We start from the raw sequence: 22,706 nt of genomic DNA, 5'->3' as shown, positions 1-22,706 counted from the left end.
AATGCATAGAAACGTTATCCTTTTAATCGGTTAATTAAAGAAGGGTAAAGTAATCATTCTAAACTCTATCTCATCTTTTATCCAGTTCAGAAAAAGTAAGCAATTTAGTCTTGTTTTAACCACATTGAGTTCAGTAATCACAGCATTTTTCTTTTGACATTTAATGCAGTGTGGTATGATCAAAGTACTCTCCGCCTGTAATTTAATTCAGGGTAAAGTAAACTGAATAATCTACACGCTACGTTCTGTGCAGTACATGCTTCAAGTATGTGTAAGGTCTATGCTGTACCTGTTTGGTGTGTGAGTACAGCTGAGGGCTATGATTGACTGTTCTGTGTATGAGGGGATGATGCATTGTTCATCTCTGACCTCAGAAATTTAAGCCACCATGTTGATTTAGACAGGTCTTCGTGCCATGGCACAGGGCTTGTGACTTGAAGGAGACGGTGAGGCATGTTGCCTATGGGTAGTATCTGATCTTTGTGATTTCCCTGCTCCTCCAGCCCTGAGCTGTTATAATCTTCATGTATTTTTCATCATTTAGGTATGCCCTTTGGATTATACATATGTTCATGTCTTTAGGAGTATGTTTTAAATTCAAGTGTACACATTTATATGTCATAAAACGTGTTCCATTTCAGCATGATAATGTAGCTTACTTGAATACATTAATGTCTTATTTTAGCATGCTTGAGTTGCATTCTAGTTATTGTTTTTCAACAAAAGCAATCTTTCAGTGAATATAAGTAGGGGAAAGGTTAAAGGGGTTTAATTATTAATTGTTTGCTCTGAGAATGTTCAGCAACATGGAACAAAGTATTTTTAGATATGGGGAGCTTCTCTCCAGGGATTCAAGACTGAGGGCAATCTGGTAGCTGTAAACACCATTTCTTGCTCAAGGCTCCAGAGAAGGCAGATGCAACTCAACTTATCTCCGATCTCAAGGACACAGCTGCTAAGATGCGGACACAGAAGCAGCCGCAGTTATCTCTTTACTGAGATCTGCTTCCAATGTTCAAAAATGTATGAGGGTTTGAACCATCCATGAACCTCGAATAGGCCACTTTTTGGTGTTAAGTGCAGCCTACTCAGCTAAGGGAAAGGAGCGATTGGGGGATGCAGAAACCCCTACGATACCAACCATCTTGTTACAATATTTTCTGCTGTTCTAGTTGCTAACAAATACCTGTACCGCTATGATGTTTTATACCTACTATTCATATTGTGTGCACTAGGATGGGATTTTGATTTTAATAAACCTCGAAAGTATATTGCTAGATTCCCAGTGCTCGAGTGTTCTTGAGTGTGTCTACCCATGATAAAAGAGGGTTGGAGTTCCATGAACTATTACTGTAACGTTTTATTGGACTGATTGTTCCCAAATTTGCGCTACACTCATGTTATCCTTACAGGATTGGCGCGGTTGCAGTGCATCGGGATCTCCCTTTCGTGTTGGGAAACTGTCTTAGTCATAAGGGCCTAATGTACAGTTTTCTCAATGGCAACAGGATACTCTGTCCACCAAACTCTCGGTCTGCTTGTCCTATTTTGATTCGCATGGACTGCCAGGTCTACACCGATGACGTATAACTTACCCTGTCAGTGTAAACCTTCCTCCAATGGCCCCAGGGAGTAGATAAGCCATAGAGTGGTCTACCATATTTAGAGTATGCAGTTAGATGGATCTTGCTTACTGTCTGTGAACTGAGGGACAGTAAACATAAAAAATTACCCCCATAACATGGCAGAAAACTCCCATGGTGTTGGGGCCATTAGTGTTTTCTTTTCCTGCAGCAAAGTCCCACTTTGGAAGTGTGTTGTTAGTAAAGAAAAATACTTTTAAAATGTTGGTGTAAGCCTCTGTCATCAGTGATGGACTCACACCAGTCTTTTGAATAACCTCGTATTAGCTGTCTGTCTTTCAAGCACTCTGTACGTACCAATCGTTACACGGCTGGTGTTGCTCTACAGAAGTCAAGGATTGCTTGGATATGGGACCAGCGTCTTCTCACTCATCCTAGCAGGCCTCGTGCACTGAACGTGAAGGATCTCCCTACTTCTGGCTGGGGTGTACCATAGATACTTGCGTCCCCTTGGTTCGGGGGGCAGGGGGCCCTTTCAGAGAGTCACAATTCACCCACATGCCTCTAATGATCTATGATATATGAGAGTGTTAGTGTCCCTTCGCCAAAATCTGCAGGGAGCCCTTTCATTTTGTGTTATGCCACTGGCTTCTGGCCGCTCCACAGAGGTCTGATGCCAGCAACCAAATCCAGAAGTGATTCCACTCACAGTGTACAACATATAAAACACTCAAGCAGTGCTTTCTGTGATCCCACATGCATAGGGTGACCAGACTTTGAAAACAAATAAACTGGGAAATTCCAGTTGAGGGATTACTATTCTGTACAGATCAAAATACATAACAATGCAACATTTACACGCACTGCCATCTGTTTGAACTAAATTGCCCTCTGGTAATGGTTGATATCAAATTCTGCCTTGGAACACGGTAAAAGTTGCCTCGCTCTGTGCTCAGTCAACCAGGACATGAACTAAATTTACTGAAATTTTCCAGGACAGATGGCGAAAAACAAGACTACCTGGAGATACAGGAGTGCCTGGAGATACAGGAGTGCCTGGAGACACAGGAGTGCCTGGAGATACAGGAGTGCCTGGGGATACAGGAGTGCCTGGAGACACAGGAGTGCCTGGAGATACAGGAGTGCCTGGGGATACAGGAGTGCCTGGAGACACAGGAGTGCCTGGAGATACAGGAGTGCCTGGGGATACAGGAGTGCCTGGAGACACAGGAGTGCCTGGAGATGCAACACTGCCTGGAGACACAGGAGTGCCTGGAGATGCAACATTGCCTGGAGATACATGACTGCCTGGAGATACAGGACTCCTGTTCGCTCTACCCATGGGCTCCTCTACACTCTCACTGGAGCCTGGGCTCACAGCTTCTGAAATCTGACTCAGAACACTTCACAGCTTGTTGTTTTTTTTAAACCCTGGTACCCTAAATTCTTTTTCTGAAACCAGTCTATTATTTTATCTTAATTGGGTTCATTGAATTGGATGGAATCAATAATCAATTATGTGGTTAAATGCAGGTTTTGAACATTTAGGGAGCTGGGTCATCTTACCATTGCAGGTTTACTACTTTAACAGTTCCCTCTTATCTCCTTCTAGATCCCCTATGCCGAACTGGGAGGAAAGACACTTGTGATGTCTGTTTACGACTTCGACCGGTTTTCGAAGCATGATGCCATTGGCGAGGCACGTGTACACATGAACACTATTGACCTGGCGCATGTCATTGAGGAGTGGCAGGACCTGCAGTCTGCTGAGAAAGAGGAGGTATGATCTTAACTTGGTGCTCTCAGTGGATGTACTCTAAAGTCTCTAGATTTGGTAGTCCCATTAGCTGGGATATTGTTGAGGGAATTTGAAGGTCCTTGGGCAAGAGTGAACTAACTCTGACAGGCAAGTTAACTTCAGACTGCATCCTTACATCTTTTCATTGGGTTTCAGGGCCTCTGGTGTCATCATATTAATAAGGGGATATGAGTATAATTCGGGAATAAGGAACACAGAGAAGGAGGGTACTTTTACCTCATTAGACTGGATAAGCATGTTATGTGATGTGACCGAAAGAAGAAAAGAATAGTCGGGCTTCACTTTAGATTATCCTCACATTTTTAACCCTTTGTGTGCTTTTTTACAGCAAGAAAAACTTGGAGACATTTGCTTCTCTCTACGCTATGTCCCGACGGCTGGAAAGCTTACTGTGATTGTCCTGGAGGCCAAGAACCTAAAGAAGATGGATGTGGGTGGATTATCGGGTGAGTTTGAAGAAAGTGATGTGGGCATCCTGTGACTGGGTCCCAGATTAGGACTCTTCAGAGTATGTGTTTAGTAACATTGTGGTGGAGCTAGTCAGTAAGATCTGCCCATTTGCAGAGGATCTATTTTAGGAATGTGCAGAAACAATGAAGCATAAGGCAGAACAGCTGAAAATGTGGTCTCATGGTGGCATGTAACAGCGTATGCTCAAGGCAGACAATGGCACACCAAATGAGCAGTACAAGATGACATGTGAAGCCTTTAAGGTCACAAAAAGGGTGAGACATATTATTGTTATGCTACCAGAGAACACAAAGGAGCAGAACTGCATTCTAAGGCAGCAGGGAGTATGTAAGGAGCCCAGCAACTAGCAGGCACATGCATTGATGAATGCAAAACGATTCACCTTTCCAGACCCTTTGTTACAGGGGAGGTTTCTGCTTTGGAGCTCTAAGGCTGCACCCCTTTGAAATTCCTATATCTTTTCTGCAAAGAATATGAAATACATCAGTGTGTTTAAGTCTGGGGTGCCTGTCCCAGTCTGTCTGCCCTGCTTCACTCTGAACTAGGAGCTGGCAGCCAGCAGTAAATCAACTTTCTGCACTGTGACACATGACCCAGAACTTCCTTCTAAAGCCCTTCTATGCCATGGGAGTCTTTGGTGATATCCACTGTAGATCAGTGACGCTGCTGGCATCACAGTTTCGGCTGTTGCAGGCTGCATCCCGGCATGAGGCTAGATGTCATTTACAGGCATAGATTCCTCCCTTTCTCCTCCTTTACAAGGTAGGTTTGGATGTGGGTGCAGTAAGTGAGATTTGGCCCCTTGCCCTTGGTAATGATAAGTAATAATGCTAAACCTCTATTAGGTATATTGTGGTGAGACTCCTGGTCATGCTGACCTCCCCCACTCTGACACCCCAGGTTGTGGCAGCAGGTCACTGGCCCCTTTAGAAATGAAGCTGCTGTATTTGTTCCCCAGCAAAGCTGATCCACTAGTCGTTCAGGACTTTTGTTCCCTGGCGAAGTTGATTGAAATATCTGATAGCTTTTGAGGGAGACATATGTGCATATAGTGTCCTAATTTGTGGAATTCCAGAAAAATGTCGAAAATAATTAAATGATATGAGTATGCATGCCTTGAATATGGCATGCATACTTCCTGTTTAGTAAAGTCCAGATTTATTTAGATTGATTGGTGCATTGGCTCTGGACTGTTTTTCCCACTCTGGACATCTTTGGAGTTTAAAGACAGACGCCATAGCATGACTGATGTTTGTGGTTGCATAATTCTGGGGATCCCGCTCTGTTATATGGCAGTAAAATAGACTTTAAAATTGGTCACTGCCGGGCCCTATATTCTTGCTCTTAACATTAATGCCAAAAGCACTGATTGGTATTGCATGTCAGTGATTTAGTTTCTGTTTCTATTTCACGTTTTTTGCTTAATCTTGTATTCCGTAAAAGTGTTACCTTTTTCCATCATATTGTGTTTCTCTGTTTTTTGTGTGCATCATATTACTCTTGTATAGTGCATACTTTGAACTAAGTCAAGCCAGGTGTTTATGATGGGCACGACTGCGAGCTCTGACACAGAGGCTGAAGACAATGTGAGTTTCTCACAGTACCTGTCAGTGGGTTGACCTCTCTGCAGAACACACACAGCAATGGTTAGGTATTCCAGTTGCAATTGAAATTCTGTGTAAATGTGTGTGTGAGAAAGGCGAAAGCACAAGAAAGTAAAGTGGGAGTGAGTGCAGTGTATGTTTGGGAGTGGGGATGTGACGGAGATGTGAGGAAGTGCATTCAGGAGAGAGTAAAAAGAGTGTTCTGAAGAGGAAAAGTTGAGGTTTAGGTTATGCAGATGGGAAAGATATGGAGAGGAAAGGGCAATAAATGTCTAACGTAAAGTGCACATAACTGAAGACCAATACTCCTTCCACAGGCATCACTAATATGTAATTGACAGGTTCACAATTTCAGAACAGAAACATTTTCAATATTAATTATTTACAACAAACTCATTGTTGTTATTCATTTGTCTTAGACAGCTATCAACCATTGACGAAGTAGACAGCTAACAACCATTTGCAAGCCAATAGTCCTTTTAAGTGTTTGTCAGTTGTTGTATTATTTATCTGGATGCAATAACCAAAAGCTGTGAGAAACCAGAATACTGGTCAGGTGGCACACTATCGGAATCACAGAAATTTAGTTTACATGTTTAAGCCACACTCCTTTTGGGGACCCCCCTCACTTTTTTCTAATCCCACTTGAAGCCCTGACTGCAAATATTTCAATACGACTGATTGCGGCCAGGAGCTTTGGGTGCTTCCCCAAGCCTGGTCAGCCCATTTTCTTCCAAAGTCGATGTTGCATGCAGTGCAAGACATTGGATAAGCAAACACTTTAAAGAATCTGAAGTTGTCGCAATGTCGCAATGTACATTTGCACACTACATAAATGTTGAACATATTAATGCATTAAGATATGTAGACGTTTTTAATGTGTTTAAACATTTCAAGACTACTCTTTCACAATTGCTTTATAATCCTTCTTGCTTTCTGACTACACTTTTTATGAAACTTTGCTTTAAAAAAAAAATTGCATAGCTTTTTTCTGGTGTTTCTTGGGAGGGCGTGGAGTTGACCCCCAAACTGCACATTTGCCCATCAAGCTTGTTTGCGTCATAAACAATTTGTACTACCCCACACCACTTTCAAGTGTCACCAGCCGCCACTGCTCTAGTCAAAACCCCAGCATGAACACAGGCATACCTGTCCTTTATTTTTGGAAAGAGGAGTAACTAACCATGTGTTGCATATGTGCCCTTGCATTGGTTAGGCTCTTCTCTGAGCCTGACTACAAGACGCCATAAATTACCACCATTTTACAGGGGCCAGTATCATAATGCGCAACACTCAAGGTTTATGGGGTAATTTATCAATGCACCTATCTTAATGTACAAAGGTTAGTGTTTTGACAGTATTCACGGGTGCAACGAATCAGAGGCTCAATACCCCTTAAACCTCCTAGGCAACAAATCCTATAATTTTACAACAAATACAGCGACTCAGCACTCCAATAGGTAAAGAAATTGGTGTAATTTACAAATATAAGCAACGTAAGAAAAGGCAAACAAATTCAGCAGGTTCTTATTTCTTGGTTTCTTTATTGAAAAAATCTTCTTTAAAACGCCCTTAGCCAACACATTTTGACCCAGAAGGTCTTCTTCAGGGCTACAAATAAGTACATAATATATACATTAAAATTCTTACCAAACACACACAATATTTACAATTTTAAAACCAGTGATAAACCAAAAAATTACAGAAAAAGTAGTGAAAAAAGAACACAGTCCATATTACCAAGAGATTCTTCACAAAACCATATGTACAAAAATATTTATTTACATTGAAACAATATCATTTCGGATTTTTTGCACTTCTCATAATTCATAACCTGCTGAAGACTTTACAAATGAATTGAAATTAATTACAAATAATATTTCCTTCATTCGCAACATTTTTCAGAACATCAGAACATTTTTCAGAACATTTTTCTCGGGGACTGCGGCAACTCATAAAGAAACCTTCTACATATATTCCTATATATATATATACAACTTAGGCAACCAGGATGACTCATGATGTTGTTAAATTGATTTCCAACCATAGGAACATTTTCACAGGGGATGTGACAACTCATGTAAAGAGCTTTATCCATGTTTTATATACGCAACCTAAGCAACCAGTTATCAAATTGGTCAAAAGGTGCTTACCAATCACAATAGTAACAATATTTCTTAGTACATCATCCCGCTTTTTCTGGGGCCAGTATCATGTCAAGATGTACTCCATCCTGCCAGACAATACTGGGATATGTAATTAATTATTATTATTATTATTATTATTATTATTGGTGGTTTTGTAGCACGCTCAATTACTCACGAGTATCCTGGCGCGTAGAAATGCAGAAAGGCAGAAATATCTGGAGTAATTACAATGAAAGATTAAAAACGTGGGTTTTAAGAGCTTTTTTAGGTTTGAGAAGATTGAGGTCCTGGATAGCACAATACCACAATAATCTGGCTACCAGCATTATAGCATGTTGGGGTCATGGAGGGCTACAAAATGTCAATGATAACTACCAATTTTGTGGAGGATGCCTGTAAAATGGCAAGTTTATCACAAAAGCCAGGAATGAACTCCACTATACCAGGACCTGCATTTTACCAAGGGCCAAAATCATGCCATGGATGCCCATAAGTTGCCACGTACTACAACCACTATGCAAGGGCCAGCATTTTAACAGAGGCGGCATTGGACACAGTACTCATGCACATACACTTAACTGCACCCACGCACCCAAATTCAGGCTCCACGCACACAGCATCAAGCCTTTTTTATAACTTACCTTCTGCTCTAATTGTCGTCCTGACTCCCAAGGTAGCTCCTCACTCTCCCTTTTCTCCCTCACACCACCAGTTGCTAGTTCTAATAGGCATACACAGGAGAAGGGAGGGGCAGGCTGCAGTATGTTGGGCACCCACAGGTAGGAAGCAAGCTGATGTATATAGGGAGCGGCAAAAGGTATGTGGGAGTGTCAGGGAGTAAGATGAGAACCAAGCAAGTGGGAGTGCTTTAGAGTGGGTGGAAGAGCCCATACAACTGCAGTTTCTGGGTGGAGAGGGCCTATTCAGCAAGAGTTCGCCGAGGGATACTGAGGGCCCATCATGTGAAAGTTCCTTAAGGATGTGCGGAAGATTCTATGCATGCGGGAGCACCTCAAGGAGAGAACAGAGGGCATAGGCAAGTGAAAAAGCTTTGGCAATGAGAGGGAGCCCACAAGTGGTCATGGATGCTTTCAGGGACCGGACAACTTGATTCCCACAAGTGGGAGAGCATCTGCCAGATTTGAAAGCTTCCTTTCAGTGGAAGTATTCCTTTTTATTGCCTTTCCCCCTTCAGGACTAGCAGGGGTACTTGATTAAACTTTACATGTAAAGTGGGAGGTTTGTTCCACCTGCATAGCAACAAGGTACTACTTTGCCCTTCTAATGTGCCATAAGTTGTCATTGATGCAGTGTCATTGAGGTAAAACTTAAAAAGTAAATTATATGACCACTGTAGACATCTCTAGTGCAGTCTTGCTTGTGGTATCTTCTCCATTCCTCTTGCCTTCATCAGGCAAACTGTGTTTTGCTCTGAAGGCAATATCAAGAATAATGGATCTAGCCACATTTCAAATATTGTGTCCTGCTCTGTGTGAAGATAGAATTGCTCCTGCTGTACGCAAAGCTGTGCCATCCTGTCTTGTTCAAAATGTTCTGTTAACCCTGCCTGCCCTTTCGTAAGTAAACTTGAGAACCTGCAAGTCCACTCAGTGTGATCCATAGTTTAATTGCTCGCAGAGAATGCTAGTCAAAGTTTGCCCCCACATGTAGTGGTGGGTTCCTACTGTCTCTTCACCAAATATGTTGAGATAGATTGTTGGTGATGGCTGAGTCAACAGTACCTGACTTTGTTGTGTGTACCCCTAAGAAAAGGTTTATTCACCCCATTCTAGAACCTATTCTCACCCTCTCCATTCCTGGTTTTCCTCACCCCCCTCTAGGGATGTGCTGGGTGATGATATGTGGTATGGGTGTTGTATGGGAGTGTTTGTATGCAATAAATATGGGGTCCAGGTACTGTGTCAATCAAGCCTGCTATGAGACACTAAAGAGCACGACAACAAGGAGGCTCTCCTACAAGACTGCTTCTAACAACCTACAAATAGCTTCCCCCAGACAATACATATAGCCCGTTTGGGTGGGTTGGGGAATTCTACTTTCATATCCTGTCAGCTTACTACTCTTCTCAAGAAGACAAAAAAATGACTGGCCAAAACCAGTTTGGGTGCTTCGGCAAGCCCTCTTTACATAACCTGTCTGGCAGAGGTTGCCGAAAACTCACAATCCTCAGCACAAAATCAGTGCTCATAAACTCCAATATTTTCATTTTAGCACCCTACTGCATACGTCATAAACAAAGCTGAAGCAACACAGTATGACAAGCGCAGATTTACAAAAACATAACATGAAGAAATTCCATGGTCACAAACAAACTCAACAAAAAGTGGGCACGTAAGGGAAAAACCCATAGACTTGATATTGAAGATCAGGTCCATACAAAAATTACTATTTAAAAGATGACTTTGGACCACTGACTATGCCCCCTGAAGATGCCACCTTGTCTCTCAAATGGATAGGGTTCCAAAGAGTCGAAAGTCAGTATCTGGTCATTGGTTTGTGATAGGAGTTGCAGTTACTGGCTCGCTATTCGGAAGAAAAGTCCAAACCACTGCCCTTCCAAATTGTGATTTGGTAGGGGTCAGAAGCCCCATTTTGCAATTTGGAATTGCAAAATAGGGTTAATACAGTAGAAAAGGGGATTGTGTCGTCCTAAACCCTGTGACTTAGCCCTAAATTGCTTCACAATATTTTACTGATCCCGGTTTAAGGAGGTATAGATTTTCTCATGCTAGTCTTCAAGTTAAGATACATCCTTCTTTCTGTTACTGCTTTATTTAATGTGCTAATCAAACAGGACAAGAAACTGTTCTTAATTCTCCAAAATAACAACCATGTGGATCCTTAATAGAACCTGCTGAAGATCCAACCCTTGTATAAGCTATAGCCCTTACCTCCATATCATACAAATACTAAGTAAAATCCTTGATAAAGTGGATGTTAGCCAACCATATTACAAGCTCGAAAAGATGTGTCCCACATGGGTCCAGGAGTGATGGATACAGGGTAGAAATTCAGTCTAACTACTGACTATGTGAGCGATTTCCATTTAGAATAGTTGTGTGTAAAGTTATCTTATGTGGCTCTCCTGAATATATAACACAGGTTTGATCCTATAGACCTATATTGTGCACCTTTATGCTGAGCCACAGAAATCAGATGTCCTTGACCCCGTATAGTCAGATTTCAGTCCTGGTTGGCGAAGGGTAGTTCTACCACCCTACTATGAATATTCTTGCAAGGTCACAATATTTTCCTGGCAAATGAAGGGATGCAGTAATAGATTCTAGAATTTCATATAATTCACTGAAGAAATTGTCTTACCCCGTATATGTCAATCCGCAGTCTTGCTTGCCACCTTGTTCAGTTCATAGTTCACTTCATTACACTGAATATCCGAGAGGTAATTAACATATTTACTCCAGTGCTGTGATAGGGGGCTGTAAATTAAATTACAAAAGATACTCATCCCCGCTAAGTACTTGTTCTACGAAGGACTTCAAATTTCGAGGTGAGGCACATCACCTCTCCATGGAGTTACACTTCAGACAACAAGGAACGTCCTTTTCTGAATCAATCTGTCTATGCTTATCTCTCCTAAACACCGTTTCCCATAGAACATTCCACTGAATGATATCATATAACCAAAGCCCAAGAACACTACAAGAGCATGCTACAGCGAAGATGTACATTCGTAAAGATCCTACATGTACCTTAATTCCAATGTGAAAGCCTCTGGATTAGGACTAGAAGTAGGCTTCGTGAGCGGTCTGTAAATTTTCATGGGAATGTATTTCTTCTTTTGCACATTGCTGTGTAATTGTCTTTGCTGTTGATTTACATTGCCACATTTCTGGGATATTACTTTAATTCTAGATCATGACCACAAAGGCACTGTGTCAGCAAAAAAGGAAATTACTCACCTCTTTCCATGAAAGCGAGAACCTCGTAGTTGTCTCCTTGAAATGACCCCGATGTGTGGCCTTAAAGCTGGTGGATAATGACCTGATTAGCAGCAATTTACTTATTCCTGAGTTACAACTTCGTAGTTATTTGTTAAACGATTCCCAGTTGCTTAGAGTCAATCCTCCTCTCAGGAGCATATTATGATAATATTCATTATCACTGTATCACCTCTCTTTCTTGTAATCTTTTTCTGTACTTTACCTTTTAATTCTGTCCCTCTTTGTTTAGACCTACTGTTTTCATCCTGTGGCTCATGGGTATTATACTGCTGCAGCTAACATTACAACAGTTCAGGCTTTTGCTTAATGTTGCTACTTTTTGTCCATCTAGACCCATATGTGAAGATCCACCTTATGCAGAACGGTAAACGTCTCAAGAAGAAGAAGACCACCATCAAGAAGAACACCCTAAATCCATACTATAACGAGTCTTTCAGTTTTGAAGTACCCTTCGAGCAGATTCAGGTAAGGAAGCCATGTAGTTTTAATGGAGGATATGTAGAACGGGGGATCTTATGTCCATACTCCACATATGGAAGAGGGAGCGGCAGGATGTTGGTGAAAGCACCAAATGGCACAAAGGAAACCATGGACTGCTGCTGTCCCATTTGTGATATGTTACAAATATGGGGACAGATCAACGCATTTCCAACATATGATCTTAGTATTAAACATTGATACATTTCCAATTTGTGGTATCTGAGATGGAGCATGGTACATTTCAAAAATAGGATATATCTATAAAAATGTCCCAGATCTGAGAGTCTGGATTTATTCCCTGCAAGTAATATCATAGCCAGGTGGTTGTAAATTTACGTCATATGAGTTTAAAGATATAATTAGAAAAAATCCCACATCTAATGTATAGGATTTACTAACATATATGTTGCTGCGGAATATTTCGATAGTTCATTCCCACATGTGACATAGGAAACCGATTGGCTATGTGACAAGGTTGTATACCGCAATATCAAATTTCTAAATATTTTCTGACATAAATATTGTGTCCTAGATATTGTTTACAGAACTGTCCTTCGATTGTGTATACATTTTCTACTATTAACTCCAATTAGGTGATATTTATAAAAACAGTATTTAGGAAACAATATTTATGCCAGAAAATATTATATCATTGATATTCAGGGACCACATCAATTGACACGCTTAGCTAAATTCCCCATATATGATATCAAATACTATCCTGGAACACATTTCCAAAATTTCCATAGAGGATGGATGTGTAAGCACTTCCAACATGTGATATAATGTAGAATTTTGTCCTGGCTTGGAAACATGTCTCGTTTGAAATATTTCTTGCCGGGTAGTTGCAACACGATTCTCTTTGGGTGTTTAACTGGCAGCTGGAGGCTATGCCAGAGATAATTGGGTCTTCTTGATGCGAGTTCTAACATCTCTTCTTCATGTTTGGTGTTTTAAGCTTCATTTATGGTCATATCTTTCTTCAGGTTATACAAATGCCGCTATATAGAAAGAAACAAGTTTAATAAAGCTGGTATGGGTTAGAAAATTCTGTTATCATCCCCATTATCTTATTTAGCCCGTTTTCTTTTTCCTGTTTTCGATTTCAGAAAGTGCTAGTAGTCTTCACTGTCCTGGATTATGACAAGCTGGGCAAGAATGAAGCCATTGGCAAGGTCTTTGTTGGCTGCAACGCTTCAGGCACTGAGCTGCGGCACTGGTCGGATATGCTGGCTAACCCCAGGAGGCCCATCGCACAGTGGCACACCCTGAAGAACGAGGAGGAAGTGGACGCAGCCCTGGGCATGAAGACATCATGATGTCACTTCCTGTGTGTGAATGTGTGTGTGTGGTGGCACAGGAGTGTGATCGGGGACACACACTGGTGCTGGTGTGTGTATATATCTGTGCGGAATTGTAACCGCTGTGACATATGCTTTCAGAGACCCTACCCGTTTTTTTAATGGTGGTTATTTTGAAACAACTAACAAATATATGTGACACCTGGTAATGAGGCAACTCCTTCACCCTATGGCTCCAGGTGGGCCTACATAGAGAGAGACCTTAGCAGAAGATATGTATCTCCCATGGAATATCCACAGCCAATGACATCATGCAGCCACAATTGTAGTTTCTGTCAATTCTCTTAGGGGTGCAACTTGGAACACCAGTATCCACATGCATGAACGTCATAACCGCAACTACCTCTTTAGGTAAGGGCAAAGCAGTACTTAGGCACCCACTAATAAAGCCTATGAGCTGTCATCTTGGTTTTTATTCTCATGTCATGACCCATTAAGCCTTCAGAAATAATCCACATTTGATGACCACTTTTTTGAACTAGTGGTAGAACTCACTACTCAATCTATGAGTCCTTGTGCCTGTTTATTGGTCCATTCTATTGATCCTCATTGTCTCGTCATTCCATGCCTCTACATACTCCTCAGCCACAGCACTAAGCCAGGTTCTAATGGGTGCAGACAGCATGTGTTTCTTAAAGAACCTTTAGAATCTTCTATGGCATACGGAATCCAGAATCAGACTTGGGAAAATCATATTGGTGCCATTGCAGGCATCTACTTGGTAAATATTATTACCTGGGTGGTCCAGTGAGTGGCCAAGTATAGCAGACTGTTCCACTAGTCATTTAGAAGAGTCATCACTTGCCAGGACCCATCAATATTCCACAAATGCCGAATGGATTGTTAAATTTTGTGTTGAAAGAGGCTGGCTTTGTATGCATTGAGAGGCACTTATATGGTGACTCCCTAATGCAAAACCTAGATCTGCTTATGATCATGGGAGGTGTTTCTGTAAATGCCTTGATTTTTAGAAGTGCTTAGTGTTGCATCTGACTTTTCAACCCAATTACTGTTCTGATCTCTGTGCCCTTGCTCATATTCCCATTATAACACTATCTGATTTTCCTACTATGGCTTCAGTATAACAAAGTAGAAGTATATCTTCTGACCAGTAAAGCAGGCACCTGCCACGTGTCTAACTTTTCCCAGATTCCTGCATGACCCTCTTGGTTTTCCATGACACAGGCCAGCCAAGAAATCTCCTCCTGTAAGGCCTGTTCGCCTCTCCACAAGTTAGCTGGTAGCAGATTTCATTTCGTCACTGCGACATGTGGAACACCAGGATAGATGTCTCAGTATAGATCTAACTGGGAATTAGCTTTGGGTGGGCCCATTCGTGTTGAGAGATACCGTTGTTTCTGTGGTCAGAAGATGCATCTCATGAGGTCTTCTTCTTGGGTGGCAAAGACTACAATCAATATTGTCCATCAGGAACACTGTGGATACTGATCACTGTTACACTAGGCAGCCGGCTATGCAGCTCTCAGGTACTACATACTACTTTCAGGTAAACTCTGACGGGTCAGGTCTTATTGTGAGGTGGGGACCGACCCAGAAACACGAGCGTAGACCTTTAGACCTGGCTTGTGTGATGCTTGGGCTCAGTTGTAGTCACAGGGTTGGGTGCTGCCTCTATTTTAAAGAGTTTATTGGTACCAGTCCTGGGGGGTGGTAATGGGGGAGATGCAATCAAAATAGAAGGAAATTATGTTTTATGGGTGAGTAATCATGCTCTTTCTTACTGGAATTGGCTTCACTTCTAATTAAATTAAATGCATTTGAATAGAATGCATTAATTTCTCATAGAATGTACTGGATATTGACAAGAATCGATAATTCTAGAAAAATTGATCCTGTTTTCTCTGCAGTTGATCTCATTTATAGAACAATGTATTGCATTTCCACAGGCTACATTTCGTTTCTGTTGGAATAGCATTTTTCTACGGCAACAGGTTCTGTCTGGTCTTAATGGAATTATTTTTATTTCAACTTGATTGGCTTATGTTTGTACCAGAATAGATTTAATTTATACTGTTTAGCACTTCATTTCTACTAAATCAGATTCAATTTATAATGAAACAGGATCAATTTCTATAGAAATTCATGTATCACAATTTTATTCAACCAGGACCTGTTCCATGTGTGCCAGAACACTCTGAGCTGCAAGAAATCTTATTTTTTGTGGGGCGGGGGAGGGGGCATTTAATTTTGATTGATAGGGATTCCATTTGTAATGGAACGGATTCTGTGTCGACTCCGGCTAAATGTTACCCATTACCCATCACTGATTACGACAATCACTTATTCTGTGTATTTTAACAGTGGATGGGAAGAATGACCTGGAGACCCTCCCGTGCCTGAGCACCAGGCACAGTGCAAACTACGAAGGAAGTTGCTAGATTCAGGCTGGTGGTGACAAATGGGGAAGAGACAGCGAGGACAGTTTAAGGAACCATGCCCGGCTGAATCCAGAAAACAGTGCAATGTTTGTCTTGGAAGAGTCATGGCCCGTGCACCAGGCACAGTGGAAACTGAGAAGGAAGTTGGCAGATTCAGGGGACATGTTAAGGAGCTATGGCCATCTGAATCCAGAGGAGTTGTGGCATTGGGAATCCAGAACACAGAGCACCATTGCACACCTAGATGTGGCAACAGATGCCATGAAACAGGGCGTCATTTGGTGTCAAAGTAGAAATACAGCCAGACTCAACCACATAGCCTCCCCCCGATCTAGAGTGCCTCTGTAGATTTGGTTAAATGTAGACCCCACTCAAGAGTCAGCTGCTCTAGGTTGGGCCAGAGAAGTGTGAAATTAAAACACAGGGCAATAGTGCTGATCTCGATAAGGGAAGGGTAGGCCTGACCCTGAACACAGGGTATCATTGCGTTATGTTTGTTTAGCCTCTGAACACAAAACAAATGCTCCATCTCTCTTTCAGCAGAATTTAAATACAAACACAAGATGAACCATTGGTATAAAAATCTGTAAAGCTGTCACCAAAGTGCAATAAAAGAAAAAAAACTATAAAAAGAAAGTAGTAAGTCGAGGATAAAATACACAGTAAGATTACTGTGCAATAATGTAATAATGTATGACAATTTATCGAAAATAAACAGTGATAAATACTAGTGGGTACAGTATAAAAACACACCACAATCATAATGTGTAGTGTTGTGGTGCATAACATAAATGTATGTATACATGTGATCCCAACTGAAACTCTGCAGACTGCTATATAACATCTAAAAATAGCCAGGTTTTAGACAGGTTATTACAGGTTTGATTTTGTATGTCATAAAATGTGATACTTTAGGACTGAGGACAGAAAACTTCCACTCCCCGCATGGCCCACAAAAGTAGTAAGTAATGGCTCAGAGTGGAAAGAACTCCACAGTGCACCCATTTTTCGTTCAAATATTAATTTCCCGAACAATATAAACTTTAAAAAAATTACATATTTTTTTAATGAAAACTTGCCATCAACCAGTAACAAATGTATATATCTTAGCGTATTTGTTAGTTGTTGATGATTCTGCAGGGCTGAAAATGTGTCTTGACCGCTGCATTTTGAATTTTCTGCATCTATCTTATTTGAAATATGCTATCAAAGATGAGTTGCGAGGTGGTCAGGGCTTCGACCACAGCAGCATGCGTCTCTTCTGGGATGAATGGCAAAACTTGGTTTCAGCCACTGAAAAGAGGCGTTTGGGCCCACGTTCGAATTTGTGGTTCATTCCGCAATCCACCCTTATATGTGTTACAGCATTTAGCACCTCTCTAACCTGCTCCTTATATACTGTCAACAGGCGCAGCACCTCTCGAATCTCCCCACTATGCACTAAGAGCAGGTGGAAGGGGGTGCTTTAGATGACGCGTCTTCCAGCCGGCCAGGGAAAATTAAATAATTAATTTCCCCTCCTCGTCGTCTGTCGAAATCCCCTCCCCCACAAGGCCCCACCGCTCTTACCTGCACGGGCCGCGGCTAGCATATTCACTGGGGGGGGGGGGGTTACACAGCTGGCACCCCACCCAGCTGTCCTCCTGTGTCATGCCTCCTTCACCACTTAAACAATTCTGGTAGCAAGTGTGATGTGGGAACGGGGGTGGACGGGACCACCCCAGTTACATATAAAAGTGAGAGAGGGTAGGTTATGACATGCCCCAGTCAAAAAAACAAAAACCTACTTGGACATGACTGGACATTTCCCTGCACCAGCAAACAAGGGCAATCAACAGCTGAAGTCACACCTAACATCTTCATTGATGTTACGCAACTTGATCTTTTGAGAGTTACGCATATCCACGAAGGGGAATGTATTCTCACACAACTAGTGTGTATGTGTGTGTCAAAGTACATCTCCAAGCAAAACACCAACAAACAGATCAGTTGGGTGAATAACTCAACACAAATTGGAAATCTGCCCTTTCTTCACTGAAATATAAAATAAAAACTCACCCTCATGGCTTTAACTATATAGGCCACTCTCCCCTAGTGACTTAAGTTTGTAAGATCTTGTGACGTTGGCACATAAACGATATATTTCTATCCATTCTGGCAAGGGTTTTTGTGTGCCCTCTGGATTAAGACACCTAGCTATAATGATATGACGCTGTTCTCCGTAGGGTGGGATCACAAATGCTTGCACTGAACTTTTATCGCGACAAGCCGCTCTTGTGACAACCAGTGTTGTGATAAGTTGGAAGTGCAGCACGTCATTCTCGGTGGCTTTCAAGCCTGTTTCCATAGCTACTGCTGTAACCTGTTGATTTCTGTTAGGATACAGTAGTCCTTTATCTGGTAAGCAGTCACAGGGGCTCAACCTCCTCTCCTCTGGAGTCGGCTCGAACTCACAAAAGAGAGTCCATGGCTTTTGCCCATTTTATAATGGCCAATGGAAAAATCAATATGATTTCCCCAATAAGCCAATGTCTCTGAAGAGCTGTTAGATGTGAGTGCAGGTTAAATGATCCCCCAATTTCCAAAGATGGTAGATAATATGTGTCCATGGTCTCTTCATTTGGAGATAGTTTTGTAGTCAATTTGCGGTCCTGGCTTGAGCGATTTGTTTGTTCTCCCTTGCAAAAGTCTATTATTAATTATGGAAAAAAGTGCGGCCCACGTTGTCTTCCTGACACTTTGTCTTGCTATTGCACCTGTTCTGGCTTCTCGCCTTTTGCATTGATTAGGCCCTCGGGAAGGGGCAGCTTCCAGTTTCCCTTTGAAGAAAAAGAACAAACACTTCTGTCTCTCTTTGAAGAAAGCGAACAAAGGGTACAGAAAATAATAGATTTTTCCGAAAAAGGAAACCATCAAACATGAATTTATCACAATGCCCAAAAATATATTATTCTTTGAATACATTTGGGGAGTTCTTCATGATATGGCTCGAGGGAGTGGTAGGATGGAGGGCTCCTGCCATTGAACAGCGAGGCAGAACATGTCCCCAACAAGACAGGTCTGTCGACTTTCTTGCGTGGTTTCCATGTATGTGCAAGTGTGGGGGATGCACTTTGGCTGTGATTGATGGTCATGCATGTAGTCTGACGGTGGGCCCTTGTTTATCAGTGGCCCATGGCGTTTGATGTGGTGGGCACAAGGAAGTGGCTGCATGAGGAATTGGAGTTTACAGGGTTTCAGGCTCACAAAAGTGTGCACGGGAGGGCAGTCACTGCCGGGGTCATTGCATTCCATTGTACAGAATATCCTGGACCAATACTGATGTCTTTTTGATACTTTGATAGAATATTTTGTGATGATGATATTGTGATACTGTTTTCATGCTTGCCTCTTGGTCATCGTTTCTTCAATTCACTATCCCTCAATTTTCTCCATGATCTGGCTCCCTTATTTGCTTCTTTGCTGCATTTCTTCACCGGTACATCCACTCTTTATCATTATTTTTCTTTTTCCTAACTACATTATGTTTATTTTCCCTCTTTCTTACTTTTTCAGTTTTCCTCACTTATTTATGAGTAGCATTTTATTTTACTTCGCTCTCACACCATCCCTCCCTCACTTACTGTCTATCTGTGATGTTGCTATTTTTATGGTTATATGTTGCACTGATGGTGCCCTGCTCCAGTGGACTTATCGCCTGCTTCGTACATAATTCTGACTGTGATGAAGACTGACAGCGCTTGTCAGCGATGGATTTGCACCATCGTGTTGGGCAGTGGCCACTCCACATTGCATGCTATTCCAAAAAGAAGCTATGGCTCCTACTGTTTTATCGGCCACCCAGCCGATGCTAGCTGAACATAAACCTAAACATTACCCATTCATGCCACAGTGACTGGGTCGGCCCAGGCATCTCCATAGGTCTCACTGTCCGTTTCCCTTAGCAGCTGTCAATCAACGACCCACCCAAAGACTGGGTGAAATGGCTTCATGGACATTGAGTCTGGAGTATTAACTTGGGAGTTGGGATCCCTTGAGGCAGTCCAACATTGCAAATTAAGATGCCCTAATTCGTATGATTAAGGCAGGACCTAATTATCCTGACCAAATAAAGAAAAGGAATTAAACGCTTTCGCTCTCCCCTTTTGTTGCCTGGGAACAACCTTTCAGAATAAAGTACTCCTATTACCAGACTACTTAGGATCAGCTGCTTCACCGAGGTAGCAAAGTAAGCACATTAAACAAGAGGCAGACTGCCTAGCTGTCAATCTACTCCTTGTGCTCAAGAAGAATTTATTTCTTCATGGAGGAGAATTTCTGGATATTTAGTCAGCATCACTAAGCATGTTTGCTTTTGTAGTTTTACTACTTCCACATATTATGAATGGATCTGCAAGTCCCAGCATTCCTGGTGCTGTTAGATGAAAAACAGGAGCGAATGATATTCACCTGAATGGTTTGGGGACCAGTTCTCACCTATGGGACTAGCCCACACAGGCATCTTCTGATTACCACTCATGCAAGCACCTCAAAGGGAAAAGGTTAGAAGGAACTTGGTCAAATGTCAGGCGCGTCCAACTGAAGTGGCTGAAACTACCTGAACCTTGCCAGTCTTTCAGAGGGACTACTCTCTCAGGAAACTGAGAAATTTCCCTCTTCTGATCAGCTATTGAACACTGCCACACCGCAACACACTGTAAGCAGGGATTGAATATTCAGTTATCGCTCCTGAGGACTACAGCGAACTGCCATACCTTGAACCCCATTGCCGCCCCATAGATCTGTGGTTTCCCTGGACATGTTTTGTTTAGCTGTAAAACTGTACTTTATAAAAGTTCCATTTTGAACATATTTTAATATTTATGTATTTGAATGATAAGTAAAAGTTGTCCGTTACTGAATAAATACAAGATATATATTTAAAAATAAGTGTATGTGTACATCTTTTTTTTACCTTAACTTGTTTGTGCTAATTCAAATCAAAACCAGCCTAGGATAATAACAAGCGTCGTGATTCTTTTAAAAGACTATGATACACATACTTAATTCGATATACCATACTGCATATTTCTTGGGTACAGACACTACACACTTTTCCACTTTACTTTTTCCGTAGTCCTGAAAACCACATAAACCTGTGTTATTACATCTCTAATTACTGTTTTTCAGAATGGCATATACTGAACCTGTCATGTCTCCAGCTCAATATTTCTAGTAATATATATATATATATATATATATATATATATATATATATATATATATATAATATATATATATATATATATATATATATATATATATATATACATATATATATATATATATATATATATATATATACATATATATATATATATATATATATATATATATATACCAGCTTGTCGGGAGCCGCTTTATGGTGCAGGAGCCTCTTGCAGCACGTTACTGGCACTCGCGTTGAATATGTAACCAGTATCCTCTCCATGGGCAAGAAGAAGAGGCCACGCAGGGGAGTCTGTGGAGGGTTCTTTATTGCAAATAAAAACCAAATTCAAGCGGATGCATTTCGGCTTAGGTTAAACCTTCTTCAGCGCAGGAATCTGGGATCTCGGAGGCCCACCTTTGGAACCGGCAAGAAAAATTGCAGTGTTGGAGTAATTTTTCCCCACGCCAGGCAACGCGGATCATTGGTCCTGCCCCTGCTATATGGACTGCCGGGACTGTGTGGTTGGTGCAGTATGGGGAGCAGAGGAGGTTTCTGCTTGGCAATTTACAGGTGATTTCTATCCGCACATTTCCTACCCCCCCCCCCCCCCCCCGGTGCAGTGCCAGACCAGCTCACAGCATTCTGGGAGCCGTAGTATTGACGCACTGGGCGTCCTACCATGTTCGTTCATCAGCCAATTACTATCTGTGCTGTTCGGGGGGCGGAGCTGGCTTTCACCTGGCGGGAGGGGACTAGGTATTTATACCTGCTATTCTGTCCTCATACTGCTTGAACCATTTTGCGCTGAAGAAGGCTTAACCTAGGCCGAAATGCATCCGCTTGAATTTGGTTTTATTTGCAATAAAGAACCCTCCACAGACTCCCCTGCGTGGCCTCTTCTTCTTGCCCATGGAGAGGATACTGGTTACATATTCAGCGCGAGTGCCAGTAACGCGCTGCAAGAGGCTCCTGCACCATAAAGCGGCTCCCGACAAGCTGGTATCTGCCTTGGTAGAAGTATTGTTTGCCCAGGCATCTGGGATCTCGGAGGCCCACCCTTGGAACCAGCAAGAAAAAATGCAGTGCTGGAGTAATTTTACCCCACGCCGGGCAACGCGGATCATTGCATTGGTCCTGCCCCTGCTATATGGACTGCCGGGACTGTGTGGTTGGTGCAGTATGGGGAGCAGAGAAGGTTTCTGCTTGGCAATTTACAGGTGATTTCTATCCGCACATTTCCTTCCCCCCCGGTGCAGTGCCAGACCAGCTCACAGCATTCTGGGAGCCGTAGTATTGACGCACTGGGCGTCCTACCATGTTCGTTCATCAGCCAATGACTATCTGTGCTGTTCGGGGGGCGGAGCTGGCTTTCACCTGGCGGGAGGGGACTAGGTATTTATATCTGCTATTCTGTCCTCATACTGCTTGAACCATTTTGCGCTGAAGAAGGCTTAACCTAAGCCGAAATGCATCCGCTTGAATTTGGTTTTTATTTGCAATAAAGAACCCTCCACAGACTCCCCTGCGTGGCCCATTCTTCTTGCCCATGGAGAGGATACTGGTTACATATTCAGCGCGAGTGCCAGTAACGCGCTGCAAGAGGCTCCTGCACCATAAAGCGGCTCCCGACAAGCTGGTATCTGCCTTGGTGGAAGTATTGTTTGCCCA

At 42.2% G+C, this 22,706-nt stretch overlaps 1 protein-coding gene across 1 annotated transcript in view; it reads left to right on the top strand.

The window, feature by feature from the left end:
* SYT5 (synaptotagmin 5) overlaps positions 1-20,776 on the top strand; it is a 194,889-nt gene extending 174,113 nt beyond the window's left edge. The window contains exons 5-8 of the mRNA XM_078655026.1: positions 3,196-3,363; positions 3,731-3,848; positions 11,939-12,072; positions 13,197-20,776. Of these exons, the coding sequence (XP_078511152.1) occupies positions 3,196-3,363; positions 3,731-3,848; positions 11,939-12,072; positions 13,197-13,406 (630 nt within the window). The 3' untranslated portion in view covers positions 13,407-20,776. The remainder of the gene's footprint in view (positions 1-3,195; positions 3,364-3,730; positions 3,849-11,938; positions 12,073-13,196) is intronic.
* The last annotated feature ends 1,930 nt before the right edge of the window (positions 20,777-22,706 follow it).

This window comes from Lissotriton helveticus, chromosome 7 (assembly GCF_964261635.1).
Source record: "Lissotriton helveticus chromosome 7, aLisHel1.1, whole genome shotgun sequence".
Lineage (NCBI taxonomy): Eukaryota > Metazoa > Chordata > Amphibia > Caudata > Salamandridae > Lissotriton > Lissotriton helveticus.
The sequence above is the reverse complement of the archived record's forward strand: the minus strand, read 5'-3'. Positions and strand labels throughout refer to the sequence as shown.